The following is a 13,993-nucleotide window of genomic DNA, read 5'->3' on the forward strand; positions in this document are numbered from 1 at the left end:
GGGTGTTCAGAAATAAAGTGGCACCTCAAGCACCTGCCATCTACTCCAAGACAAATATGGGATGAGTTACAAAGGACCTGCAGCATTTAATGTCCAAAAGCCAGAGCTTAAGGACACCCAAGTGGCCAACAAAAACAACAAAAAAGCTCTGATTGTGCATCTGTGAATGGGAATTGTAGAGCAGATATATTCTAGCCAATTAACACCCATAAGGAGCAGGAGTGGATGGGTGCAACTAGCTTGGCTGATCAGCTGGAATATCAACCTTTGGCCAGAATTAAGGACCGCATCATTAACAGGGCATACAACTTTAATTACTCTTTAAGACCTCTACAAGAAAAAACAACTACTTTGGAGTGGTGTCCACTTAATGTATGCAAAACCCACTGCAATGTCCTTCAACTCCAAACAGTAGGAGAAATAGTGCTGGATGCTGTCGGATGACGGCGAGCTGGGTCATAAGACTTTGCCAGTGCAGACATACTAGTAATTGTGGAAATGATCATTTTGATAGGCAGGTAAAATAAAATTATATTTAATGCTTGCCCTCGAATACATTGGCATTATAGGTTTCTAAAAAGATCCACAGGTACCCAGAAAAACCACTACTAATCCTCTTGACACGGCGTGTGTCATTTGGGGAGGGGGCGCACTTACAAATACAGGTATTTCGGAGTGGCGCTAAGGCACAACAAACCTATGACTTGAGACATTGGAGCGCTTTAGGCAGAAACATGTCACCCTGATGAAAGCGGCTCACACTGCTCGAGTTTTAAGCCTCTAATCTGAGATTCTGTTTCTGAGTTCCACATTATGTAATTATTGTAATAAACACAAGGCTACTACTCTCTTTGGGACAAAACCCAGGTGGTATACTACACAAATTGGGTTTTCTTAAAAGGAAAGAAATACAAAATACAGATGCAAACAACAACAAAATAAAAAAGAACCAACAAACCAAGCATTAAAACCCGTAACATTTATTGCCTCAATTGTATTGAAAATGTTTTATTTATACTGTAAAGCACACGCATTCAGGTATACACAAAAAATGTACAATTCGTATGGATTCACAGAGGCAGTGAACACATATGTAAATCTACAAAAAACCTCTACAGGAATTTAAAAATTCTAATTATCAAAACCAGTACAGCTGCGGAGAACTGCGCCTTTTGGGAGCCAGTTATTGCTTCAGCACACAGTCAGTGGAGAAAACAAAAACAAAAACAAAAATTAAGATCAACAATGAGACAGTCAGAGAACCACACACTTACACACTCGCACGCACGCAGAGGGATGCTTTGGCAGCTTCCTGCTCTCAGTTGCTTACGTCCAGTCAATAACTGGCTGCCAAAAATCTAACAAAACAAGAAACGATAAAAGACCTTTGCTTTGCTTCTCCAAATATATATATATATAGGTTATTATTAAACTGAAATGTCTTCATAAATTAAAAAAAAAAAAAAGTTGTGATTGTGTGTTAAACATCAAGTTAAAGGAACCAATATTAACCCTCCTCCTTTGGGAAACGTCAGTGAGATCAATGTGGTGGTGCACGAGATGGGACAGTAGGGACACGTTAGGCGTCGCTCCACCTGGGTTGCCTGACGTAGCCCGCTGCTCTCCCCCTTTCTCTTTCCTTCTGACTGAATTACGCAGATGGATGAGAACAGCCAGTCAAACACCTAAACTGGCTTTCAATAAGTCTGGTTGCTTGGTAGCTTTCACCATGCTGGCCTGTGCAGTCGTTTTCAATACGAGACAAGGAGAGACACAAGGCTACAGTAATTTTCGTTTGGAGTCGCCCACAATTTTTGAGACCTACCTCTCCTCTTTTGACACCTGGAAGAAGAGTGCGAAAGACACAGAGAACACGAAACAAAAACAAAACTAAAGCTAAACCGCAACGGCGGGGCCGAAAGCTCCAGATTCAAAAGCTACTCATAATGGATCTTTGGAGTGGCTGCATCACTACAGTGCAGGTAGCCTACTCTGGTGACGTGCTCCTGCACTTGGAGGCAGGCAAGTCAACACAACACACCTCTGACTGCTGTGCTAAGAAAAGCCCCTACCAATAATACGGCAATATAAACTCAAAAGAAGTATATATTTAAAAAAATAAAAATAACAAAAAAAGCAAAACACGTCACCCTAACAGACCCCCTTACAAACCTACAAGACTGGCCAAGCCACGGGAGAAACCAGGAACGCCATCTCACCTGGAAGGAAAACTGACTAACAGATAGATCGACAGAAACCAACAAACAGAAACAAATGGAGAGTCGCATGGGGGCTGCTGCTGCTGCTGCTGCTGCTGCTGCTGCTGCTGCTGCTGCTGCTGCTGCTGCTGCTGCTGCTGCTGCTGCTGCTGCTGCTGCTGCTGCTGCTGCTGCTGCTGCTAGTGGTGGTGGCGACTGGTCTAATCCACCTCCATGGGCTCGTCTGCGGCGGCCGGGGTCCTGAGTGCCCGACTCGGGGTGCCTCTGCGGGGGCTCTGTGGTACTGTCAGAGGGGTGGCGCTGGTGGCTGCCGACTCCTCGTTCTCCTCACTACAGCTACTGCTGCTGCTGCTGCTGCTGCTGCTGCTGCTGCTGCTGCTGCTGCTGCTGCTAGTGGTGGTGGCGACTGGTCTAATCCACCTCCATGGGCTCGTCTGCGGCGGCCGGGGTCCTGAGTGCCCGACTCGGGGTGCCTCTGCGGGGGCTCTGTGGTACTGTCAGAGGGGTGGCGCTGGTGGCTGCCGACTCCTCGTTCTCCTCACTACAGCTACTGCTGCTGCTGCTGCTGCTGCTGCTGCTGCTGCTGCTGCTGCTGCTGCTGCTGCTGCTGCTGCTGCTGCTGCTGCTGCTGCTGCTGCTGCTGCTGCTGCTGCTGCTGCTGCTGCTGCTGCTGCTGCTGCTGCTGCTGCTGCTGCTGCTAGTGGTGGTGGCGACTGGTCTAATCCACCTCCATGGGCTCGTCTGCGGCGGCCGGGGTCCTGAGTGCCCGACTCGGGGTGCCTCTGCGGGGGCTCTGTGGTACTGTCAGAGGGGTGGCGCTGGTGGCTGCCGACTCCTCGTTCTCCTCACTACAGCTACTGCTGCTGCTGCTGCTGCTGCTGCTGCTGCTGCTGCTAGTGGTGGTGGCGACTGGTCTAATCCACCTCCATGGGCTCGTCTGCCTTGACAGTCCCTGAGTGCCGACTCCGGTGCCCTCTGCGGGGGCTCTGTGGTACTGTCAGAGGGGTGGCGCTGGTGGCTGCCGACTCCTCGTTCTCCTCACTACAGCTACTGCTGCTGCTGCTGCTGCTGCTATGTGCACTCAAGAAGTTAATACACAGTATAAACTTGAGTAATTTATATAATAATAATAATAATAATAACTTTGTTAGATATAGCGGCTTTAGAAAAAGTTAGAGACTAAAGGCCTCAGTGAGCAGATATGTGTTTATATACTTTTTTTTTTTTTTTTTTTTTTTTTTTTGTGTGTTTAACAATCTAAAACAATCTGATATTTTCCTTTACAATAGCTAATAAAAGCAATCAATCATTTAACATCTTTGAAATAAAACTAATACAAAATGTACTGTAGCTCTACTGCAATGGCAGTGTACATTAACCAAGTACTGAACTAATTGATAAATGAACTAATTATTAATGTAAAGTTGCATAAACATGAACAGGAAATAAAATACCTTAGAAATACACTTCTACATAAATCGATCATTCATCAGCATCATCCTCATTTGTAGTATGCTTGGTCGCATTTTCACAGTCACCAGCAAAGTATTTGCAAAAAGGAGTTACAGGGAATTCCATGTCTGTGACAAGTGCACCTGAGTGTTTTGCACGGGTTTTTACACACATTTTGTCAACTCTATCACAGCTCTAGGGCAGGGAGTGTAAGACATGTCACAGGAACATAAACTCCTTCTTGGAAAGTCCAACCATTTTCTTCAATCTGAGGAAGAACTGGACAGTTTGAAATGTAGGATTTATCACGATGGCAATGTAATTGGTACGAAGGATATGAGGCAACAAGGCAGCTTCTAGACGGAGATAACATTCTCCCTCCATGTTCCTGGTCGAAATAGCTCCCACCTCAGTTTTGGTAGAGTTGTGTGACCAGTTGACCTATAGACACTGCAGACAAACTGCTCTAGACCTCTGACTTGTTGGGGTTCACCATTGATGAGATTAGATGGCAATGGACCTTCACCAAGCTTCTTAAAGCAACTGATGACAGGATCATCATCATCATCAAGTTTGATGTAGGCATCAACCAAGGTCTTTTTGCTGACGCCCACAAATTTACCACCCCAGCACCAGAGAAATTGTGGAGACCGATTAGGCCTTGACATTTTTGATGTCCTATAATCTGCACTCTTTCTACCACATCAATTTCTCTATATTTTGTGCCCTTACCAGTAAGAAACTTGAGATGAGTGTGAGGTCCAAGGTGCTTACCAGCAACAAGATCAAGCAGAAGGATTAGGACATCAGTATCTGGTGACCAAACTCTAAAAACTTAACTTCACTCCATCCAGTCTCAGCTGAACACACCATTGCTTGATGAGCAATAAGTGTATCTGCCTCTTCAAAAGTTCCTTTAGAGACATTGTGAGTTTCATCTCCAGATGAATTTCAAACTCCCTTGATGTTGCTGCTCTCTTCTTGCGTGTTTTGCTTTTAAAGACTGGTCCAAGTAATAATAATTTTGTCTTCTTGTATCTTCTGTCTGTATCTTAGCAATGTGATTCTCAGCTTTGTGTCATTAGACAGAATTAAAACACCTATATCTTGTGTTGAAATAGTTATCTTTGACAAAAATTGGCAAGCAGCAATGAGGGGGCCAAATAAAGTTGTGACTGCTGATGATTTAGTTTTCCTTTAAGGAAAATCCAAAATGGCCAATTGTTTATAATGAGTGGGGAAAATTTAACCGGACTCTCGCCAGATGAATTTCATTCCGCTTAGCTCCGCCTATCTTCACTCACATCCATCTGGGACCTCTTCCATTGAGAGTGATTTCAGCACGAGATTGTATGGTAGAGCCAATCAGGGCCTTAGGGCGGGGAGTTTCATAGATCAATACAGGCGTAGAAGGCGACTGAGATTTTTATCAGCGTCACGGGTTGGCTTCGATGTGAGTGGTAGAAGTAGCACGTCAATAGATGACTGACAAGTGGCTTATTCAATTATATGCAAGCATTTTTTGATTAGGCCCAGCCTTCTGAAGCAACACTCCAATGGATTTGTCCCAGATGGATGAGTGGAGCTAGGCGGAACGAAATTCATCTGGCAAGAGTCAGGTTAGGGAAAATTTGCAATGATCATCAATATAAGTATGAAGAGTATGACTAGCCATTGGAATTTTTTTGCTAACCCTACGTCATCATGATATACTGTAACCCCTAAACGCAGGTTCGCAAATTATAGCACCCTCAGTGGCCGAATTACACCAAATGTGTTGTGTACCCTTGGGAGGGGGTCAGTTGTCATGTGACCAAGTTTCGTTAACATACATCAAAGTGTTCACAAAATATGAGCTCACTTACTGTTTGGCGACTTTGCCCCATTGGATTTGCCTTTATTACTGCAAAAAATGAGTCATAACAACTTCTGATCACAATGAAACTGTCATAAATGGACTCAGCATCCTCAATAACCCCTAAATTGACACCAAGATTGTGTGGTCAGTATCCTGGCCAAGGTGACAAAGAACCCCCCAGAGTGGGGGGGGGCAAAACGGGGTCAGAAAATTTGCACCCCGTCATTTTTCAACAGTAGGACCCCAAATAAAGCAAATAAAACAAAAATATCAATTTTAGCAAAAAAATCCTACGGAAATACAATTCGTACCCCACTAATTCTCACTGAGGCAGACTGGGCTTCAGCTGGAGCCTACGGAGCTATTTTTCGAAGGTAAGGAAGGTAGCCTACATTGCTGAAGTTGCAGTGAATCACAATCATCTACACTGAAGTTACAAAAACACCACTTTGTAAGCTATTGTCTCTTTGATCCGGATCAATAAGTAAAGGACCCACTTCCTTCATTTAGCGAATTCCCAATTAATGCACATTACTGATGCTGTTTACTAGTTAGCCCACAAACTCGGGTGCTGCGCGTCGGGAGTTCTCTACCTCCGCCTCGTTCGTTAATGGTGAATAACGGGACACCTCGGCGGACATAGTACAGACAAGTCCTAAATTATGCAATAGCGAACGTCAAAAAGTCTAATTGTTCCTTTTTCAAACGGACTGCCAGAAAAGATTACATGCACCAAAGGCCAACCGTAATTTAATCCGACCTGAACAAAATCGCGTCATGAGCTGGCTATTAACGTGCCTTTTAGGCTCTCAAAAGTGTATCTTATAGCCTACACATGGACACAAATTGCATGCTTAAATAGCCTAAGAACTATTTTAAAACTGTTTTGTTAAACTATTCAACCGTAACACTTGCCATCACGCATGCACCTCTTCCTCTCCCTCTCTCGTGCATTCACACACACGATGGCAAAGCATCCTCTTTGTGACAGGTCCCTTAACAAGCACATAGCCCATTGTGCAGGCCTACTCTATGAAAATAATTGCCATCACTCAGCTCTTGGATTAACATGATACACAGGATTTACACTTGCAAAGTGATGCAAGTTGATAGACAATTGTGTATCAAAAGAAGAAAGAAAAGTTATTTTTAATTACATTTTTGCAGCATATAGCCTTTACTATCTACCCCCCTTTTTGACAACTGACATATCGTTATCGGCCTCCTGTTTTGGTAATAATTGATATCGGTATCGGCCCTGAAAAAAAACATATCGGTTGATCCCTAGTTTACGACTGATCAACAGTTTAGTTACAGTGCCGTTGGTGTTGGTCTGCAACATGGCTATGTCAGTCTATAAATCTTCACCCACTTCCTAAAATTTTTTCCCACCTGCTAATACATTTTCCCATTTTATTCACTAATTTGTTGAACTTTACGTGGTTTAATATGTGACAATATTATACAATGAAATAGGGTACGTACATGCATCATGCAACTGTAACGGACATTTTCTTTTTTTTTATGTAAAAAAGTATTGATGACTTTTGGCAGCAGCTGTCTAACGGAGTTCCAACAGCTGTGCAACAAATCACAAATTTTCACTGGTATACAATAGACTCCAATGTGAGGGTGCAATTGTGGCCAAAAATGCTCCACCCTGGGAATAAGATTCTGTTTCACACCGGTTATGTGCCAGAGCACTCGTTTAACCACATTCACTGCCATTGGAATCCACATTCCAAAACAGAGCATTAGGATTTTTTAAGGGATCTATGTAGTATTCAATGTTGGCAATGCTCGACTCCAAAAACTGAAGTTGGAATTGTTTTTCTGGAATGGAGAATTAGTAAACAAATAAAAACAAACTTGGTTCACCTCCAATTTCCAAGAGGCAAAACCAGCAGTGAAATTAAATTTAAGTGCATTAAACTCTAACCGAATCCTTACTGAAATACAGCAAATACATCTTTCTTGTAAACCAAGGTGTTAAGGCTTTAACATGCTTCTGTGTCAACTCCACAGCGTAGCTACGCCGTCACTCCTACGGTGTCGAGACCCTTTTATGGTTCTCCATCGGGTTGCTTTGCATTGCGGTCCATTTCACCGCCATAACGCTAGGGGGTGTGTGGCTTCGAAGTTCGGTGTCCCCTGTGTCTGTGTTGCTCACCACCAAAACCATAGACTGTATGACCGAAACGGTACTCAGAATGGCAAAACCTATAGACGGTCGTGCTAAAAAATTAATCTTATTTGTTTGGCCTTTTCTTGCTTAGATTTTGTAAGTATCGAGACAGTAAAATCCATTGACCTTGTTACTGTAACCAGCAAATAAGTCTGACGCTATTTGCAAGGTGTCTGCCAGACAGTTTAAGTTATGTTAGCAAGCAAACTTTAGCACAACTGCCCACAAAGTACTGCTTGCTGGCTAAGTGCTAATTTCAAAACGACATATACACATAGACACTTTACAAATGGATAACTCTGTCACTGTAACCAAAATATGTCGGAGTTTATTTGCAAAGCTTTTTTGGAGGTGCACGTCGAGCTATGGCGGAGGGTTGGAGGCGACGCAGAGGGGTCTGCGGGGTTACGCCCTCGATTCGACGCAGAAGCATAAAATAGGCTTTACATGCAATTGCTTAATCCGTATCAAAGAAAAACACACATCCAGGTCTTAAAAGTGACGCCATCAGCGCAGCCATTGGCAGTGCCAACTGTCCTCTACTGTGTCATTGTGCAAAGCCCAGCCCAAAATCAGATAAGTGGTTGTGATAGGTTCCTGGGTTTTTGGTGACGCAGAAGGATGCTCTAATGGGAGACTTGCAAGAGAGACCTGCAAAGCCGATTCAAGTGCTCAAACAGGTTCGGCCAGGCTAGAACAGCAGCCCAAGCCAGAACTAGCTAACAATTACTGTAAACAAGAAGTGAGGTGCACCATCAACTGGAAAACCAGGAACAAAAAAATAAACAAAGATGCTACCCACACTAGCAGAGTTGCGAGAGCAACTCAGCAAATAGTCAAAATAGTAGCCAAATATCCTCCTGGAATATAAGTACTCAAGTACTCGCTCGTCTTCTCATGACCAAAATGCACATCCCTATTCTATAAAGAGGAGACTCAGCCTTCAGCATACCATGGCAAACAACACCAACGTGACAGAGGATGGCAGCCTTACCCTGGTCTTGGCAATCAGCTGCAGAGCTGGCAGGGACCGAGTCCTCCTCTTCCTCCTCCAGCTCTTCGTCCCTCTGCTTCTCTGGCGACGCCGAGGACTGGGCACGGGCCTGCTGGGCGTCCGACGAGCTCTCAGCCAGCGTGGGCCGGAGGGTCTCCACCACTGCCGTCTCATCCGCGTCGTCTTCCTCCTCGTCTTCCTCTTCTTCGTCGTCTTCCTCTGCTCCGTCCTCCCCGTCTTTCAGGAACTTCAGTCTCTTCACCTCGGGCTGTTCCTCCTCCTCCAGACCCTCGTCCTCCTCTTTCACGGCGTGCTTGTTCCTCGCCAAGCCTCGGCTTGGACCCAACACAGACGATTCACTGGGGAGGGAGGAAGAGAGAGAGAGAGAGAGTGTGAGTAGAGTGAGTGTATGCATGCATGAATGAGTAAATGTTTAATGACTCTAAGAGCGAGATCAAGCCTGTGGCCAATACCTGTGTGATTTGCTGTGTCCACCTGCCGTGTTGGGGTCTTTATTCTCTGTGCTGTCGGGAAGGCCATTGGTGGCTAGTGAGCTGGATAGGGGGACTTTCTGCCTGTTTAGAGGCCGCGGTGTCCCAGGACCATTGACTTTCCTGGGGGGAAAACACACAGAGGGAGTGGGAGGGGGCAAACAGGTGGACAGAAAGGAATGCAAAGCAGCAAAAGCAAGTAACAACGCACCATTGCTACGCATCCTAGAGAAAGAGAAGCAGGGCTTAAAATTCATTTTTCAAAACAGGGGGGAATACCCCCCTTCAGTGCTTCACATAGGGGGGATTAATACAGTTTACATTTTACAAACCAAAATCACATTATCCTTATTACAGGCGTCAATGACAGAACAACGCTTAACATAGTGTTTACTTTTATGATTTTGGTTTTGATTTTCCAATAGGAGTGTCTGTGACAACACGTCACAATAATTTGATAAAGTTTGATCGCTGTTTTGTTAGGAAGCATCACATAATGAATGCGCACACTAGAAAGTGAAAGTAGCCTAACCTAGGCCTACGATGCGCTCCGTTTCTGTAGCCGTCTGTGCACGTCCACAATCGATTACATTCCTTAAATGGAGAACACATCCATGTTCCCTCGCATCTCATGGCCACTCTATATAATCCTTCTGTGTTTCCTGACAGCTCCTGATCGCTTTTTTGTTTTCCTTTCCTGTCAGTTAGCAGTGGATGTAAAAGCACCATAATTTGACTTCAGTGGTGACAAGTCTTGCTGCGAGAGAGAGCGCGCACCTGCAAAGTTGTTCTGTGAGTGTGTGTGTCTCTGCATGGAGTTACGTTCGATTCAAGTCAGAAGTTGGTCAGTCTGGTCCCACATTCACACCGCTCTATTATTAGATTAACATTATCAGACAGTGCTGTAAAATGTGTAGGGGGAATCTCTCATTATAATGGCTAGAGTTGCGGGGCTTGAATAAATGATGCGCTATACCCGCAATCCCATGCTGAAATTTAGGCCCTGAGAAGTAAGGCAAAGTTTGACACTATCATACTTACCTCTCTGCAAATGCAGACGAATTGCCAGGCAACATCACACCATTCATTCTGTTGACACCACTGCATCCATTCTTCCTGTAAACAATAAGGCACATACAATCAAACATCAGTACCCTTTTCCTGCCATTTCCAGCAATAACATTAATCTGCTTAAACAATCACATATTTCAATCACTTACTCTGACGTAGGATGCACACAGCTAACAACCATCACATTCTGAGGACAGGAGGACAAAAATAATCAGAGATTAATTTCAGCAAAATATTTCATTCATTCTATTATACCGATGAGGTATAGGTGCATAAGAGAATTAAGAGGAAAATTAATTCTTACACTTGTATAAGGGCATTACTAGTGTTCTCATACATTATCCTTAATGTTTTATTTAATTACACCTAATATATACACTGCAAAAAATAAAATCTAACAAAGTGTTATTAATCTTATATTAAGATAACAAAATGTAGTTGGTATTGTTTTTGGTTGGACACTTACCTAGTGCCCCCTCGTAAGATCATTTTGACTTAATTTAATAGAGTTTGACTTAACACACTGGCAGCCAAATTTGCTTGTTTTCATGATGAGACGTCTTAAAATAAGTCAAACTGTTATTAAATTAAAGTCAAATGATTTTACAACAAAACACTAGGTAAGACTCTCTACACTAAAAAACTATACCGACAAGATTTTTTTTAATCTTAATATAAGATTACACTTGGTTATATAAGCACTTTTTGCAGTGTATACAATATCAACAAGTTGACTAAAAGTATAATTACTCAACATCCAAGTGTCCCTAAACTTGGGTTTCCCAAAAGCACTAAGTTAGCAGCTTTGTTGGTTGTAATGCAATTTCCCATTGGCAACTATGCTTTTGGGAAACGCACCCCAGGTTATCAATATCCTTTTTGGCTCACCTTTTCAACCCCTCGTAGAAACTTCTCCGTCCCTGTGTAATTCCTCTTTGGCTCAGTCAGAAGTTCACACAGCCTCTGGATGGTGAAGGGGATTCTAGGGGGAAGCAAGTGTCCCGAGAGATGAGACATGAAATCTATTGGTCATCCTACATCTGACTGACTCTATGCATTAGATAGATAGATAAATAGATAGATAGATACTTTATTGATCCCCAAGGGGAAATTCAACAAGCTCTTCATCAAGCAATTCATTACAGCTCAGTGAGAAAAGAGCAGAGTGTTCTCTCAGGGTTTGAGCGAGTCAGGTTCAAAGTCTCAGTCCAGTTTCTAGTCAGGACATGCAACACTAATGATACTGGAAATGTCGGACTCCATACCCTGTGTATCCATCCACAATCTTCATTATTCGAGCCTTCATCTCGTCAAAGGGAATGCACTCCACGTTCGGATTGGGAGGACCCCGTTGCTCTGGTGCTGAATCCCTAAAGTCATCCATCACTTTCTCCAGTTTGAAGATGAAATAGCTCTTAAACTGGGACCATGGGACCCTGGAAAGGGTAAACGAGATAAGAGATTGCAATCTCTTCCTGACACATTAGCACACTAGCTTAATAGTTCCAAGTTGCAATGCTAAATTGATGACTCTAATGGATGCACTGAGGTGAACATGCAAGCACTTGATTAAGAGAAATGTCACATCTCTAAACATCACACTTGTTCAGATCACATTTGTTCACAACAGCAAGTTCCTGCTTATGTTATTTGCATTGCATAATAAACCACACTGTGCAGAATTACAGGTATGGTAGGCTCCATTATAATATCTTACAGTGTTTCTCCACTTTTGGCAACGTGGCACAGAAACTGCTCCAACAAAGGGGAGACCTCCTTCTTCCCCTTCTTTTCAAATTCTGAAGAGAGATAAGGAAATTATTTCAATTTATGAAACCTTAGCTGTTGGCTAACTTCTTGAATGTGTGGGTCTACTTACACCGGTACAAGTAACGTTAGGCCTACGAGTAACGTACGAAAATGCACATTAATCGTTTAGTTTACGTTAGCTAGCTAGTTATATATATATATATATATATATATATATATATATATATATATATAAATAATCCACCATCTGACCAACGTGACCAACTCAATAAGCTAACGTTACCTCTCTCTTTGTGCTATTGCTAATGTTAACGTTACAAGTTATGTACCAGATATTTCATATTATGTACCAGACTGGGACCTTATGAATGTAGGTGTATTTTATAGTTGTCAAGTTACGTTTTTTAGTTATACTAAGGTCAACATTGCTACAAAATGTTGTTAGCTACCATAGCATAGTTAAGCCACAATAACGCTGTCTGACTGTCAATGAACATACAGTAAAGTGAACTATCGACACGCAGAAAGCTAACCAAGTTGGCTAACATCACAACAAGAAATGCTGTCCATGTTATATCAAGTGTGTCACTAACTACTATAAGATGGGTAACGATATTAAACGCTGAAAAACTCACATAAATGGTGATAACTTAAATATTTGACCAATTGAAATTAAAGTTAGCCTATTCAAAATACCTTTGACGTTGATAGTTTCTGACTAGCAAAACAACGATGGCAAAGGGTACTCATAGCTAACGTTAAATAGCATGTATAGTTACTGTTAGCCGAGCAACCATGCTAACTTTAGCACCATGACTCGAAAATGACGGAAATGATACACCGGGCAAACCAGACAACTGTATAACATAGGCATAACATTTATAACATCAAATACCACGGTATGCCAGTGCTGGTTCAATACTGCTGAAACGCGCCGGGTATTTGCGAAATGAAGCTACTCAACGTTAGCTAGCTAACCAGCCAGCCAGCAAAGTTTACCGGCAATACATGATATAGGACTAAACTTTGTTTAATTTGTGTTACATACCAATGACATATATCAGGGAAAGATTAAATATTACAACAGAGATGGCATATATGATCACAGCAATATCCTATTTTTATACAGGAACAAAAACTATAAGCTACCAAGCAAGCTAACGTTGTGAGTTGTGGGATCAGCAGCTAACGTTAAAGCTGGCTGTCCGAGCTAGCCGATGTCACAAATAGATTAGCGATACCTAGCTATCACAGCTAGCTTCGTTTTAGTCGCTTCGCTAGCACTAGCAAGGTAAGTTAGGTAGCATAGTGCTAGCAGTTCAGAACCCAAACATTAATTTCAAGTCCACTGTTTGCCTTTCGCAGATTAGCTATATTAATAGTTAATAACCTTTCAGGGCCTCCAGAAGGGTATCGATTTCCATGTTTGAGGTGTTCTCTAGAAATCTTCCGAATTCAGCAGGAGATAGAGCGCTGATGGCCGTCTGAAGACAAGAAAAAAAATGGGAAAAGAAAAGTGTTTCAATATGGCGCTTGTGATGTCACTGCCAGTGGTAAAGTGGAATACAGTGAACCTTGAAATTGTTCAATTACGCAACGGCAAGGCTTATCTGCTTCACAGTCAGCGTATTAGGCGGGTCATTATGAAAAAAAAAAAAAAAAAAAAACACCTAACTTCAAAAAATTATACAAAAGGTTTTTCAACTGATTAAGATACCTTTAGATGTACTTAATAACATATTAAAAATCTAGTAAAATCTGACCCCAGTAAAGGGGTCATTTTCAAGATGGCCACCAGAGGCTAATTTTGGCTATATCTGAAGCATTATTCAGCCTAGAAAATGTTTTTCATGTTTTATCAGATTAAGAGGTCACTGATGACTCTTTATCTCCACCTTTTTTAGTGTTCTTATAGTAGGACCTGAGGATGCATGATGTTTTCTCTCTCAGTGT

At 42.6% G+C, this 13,993-nt stretch overlaps 1 protein-coding gene across 1 annotated transcript; it reads right to left on the reverse strand.

The window, feature by feature from the left end:
* Nucleotides 1-5,220: 5,220 nt before the first annotated feature.
* On the reverse strand, nucleotides 5,221-13,585 carry ppp4r2b (protein phosphatase 4, regulatory subunit 2b). Its single transcript, XM_048253810.1, has 9 exons — nucleotides 13,431-13,585; nucleotides 11,988-12,069; nucleotides 11,536-11,706; nucleotides 11,159-11,252; nucleotides 10,420-10,457; nucleotides 10,241-10,315; nucleotides 9,182-9,322; nucleotides 8,709-9,067; nucleotides 5,221-5,574 (listed from the first exon to the last, which is right to left on the reverse strand). The coding sequence occupies exons 1-9, from the start codon at nucleotides 13,462-13,464 to the stop codon at nucleotides 5,495-5,497; spliced, it is 1,074 nt and encodes a 357-aa protein (XP_048109767.1). The 5' UTR covers nucleotides 13,465-13,585; the 3' UTR covers nucleotides 5,221-5,494.
* Nucleotides 13,586-13,993: the final 408 nt, after the last annotated feature.

This window comes from Alosa alosa, chromosome 10, assembly GCF_017589495.1.
Source record: "Alosa alosa isolate M-15738 ecotype Scorff River chromosome 10, AALO_Geno_1.1, whole genome shotgun sequence".
NCBI classification, from domain to species: domain Eukaryota; kingdom Metazoa; phylum Chordata; class Actinopteri; order Clupeiformes; family Clupeidae; genus Alosa; species Alosa alosa.

Excerpts from the sequence above, each read along its gene's own strand:
- ppp4r2b (XM_048253810.1), bottom strand. The coding sequence starts at position 13,464 with ATGGAAATCGATACCCTTCTGGAGGCCCTGAAAG. Across the intron at positions 10,316-10,419 it reads TGTGTGCATCCTACGTCAGA|GAAGAATGGATGCAGTGGTG; the intron begins GTAAGTGATTGA and ends TATTGTTTACAG. Across the intron at positions 5,575-8,708 it reads AGCTGATTGCCAAGACCAGG|TAATAAAGGCAAATCCAATG; the intron begins GTAAGGCTGCCA and ends CATTTTTTGCAG.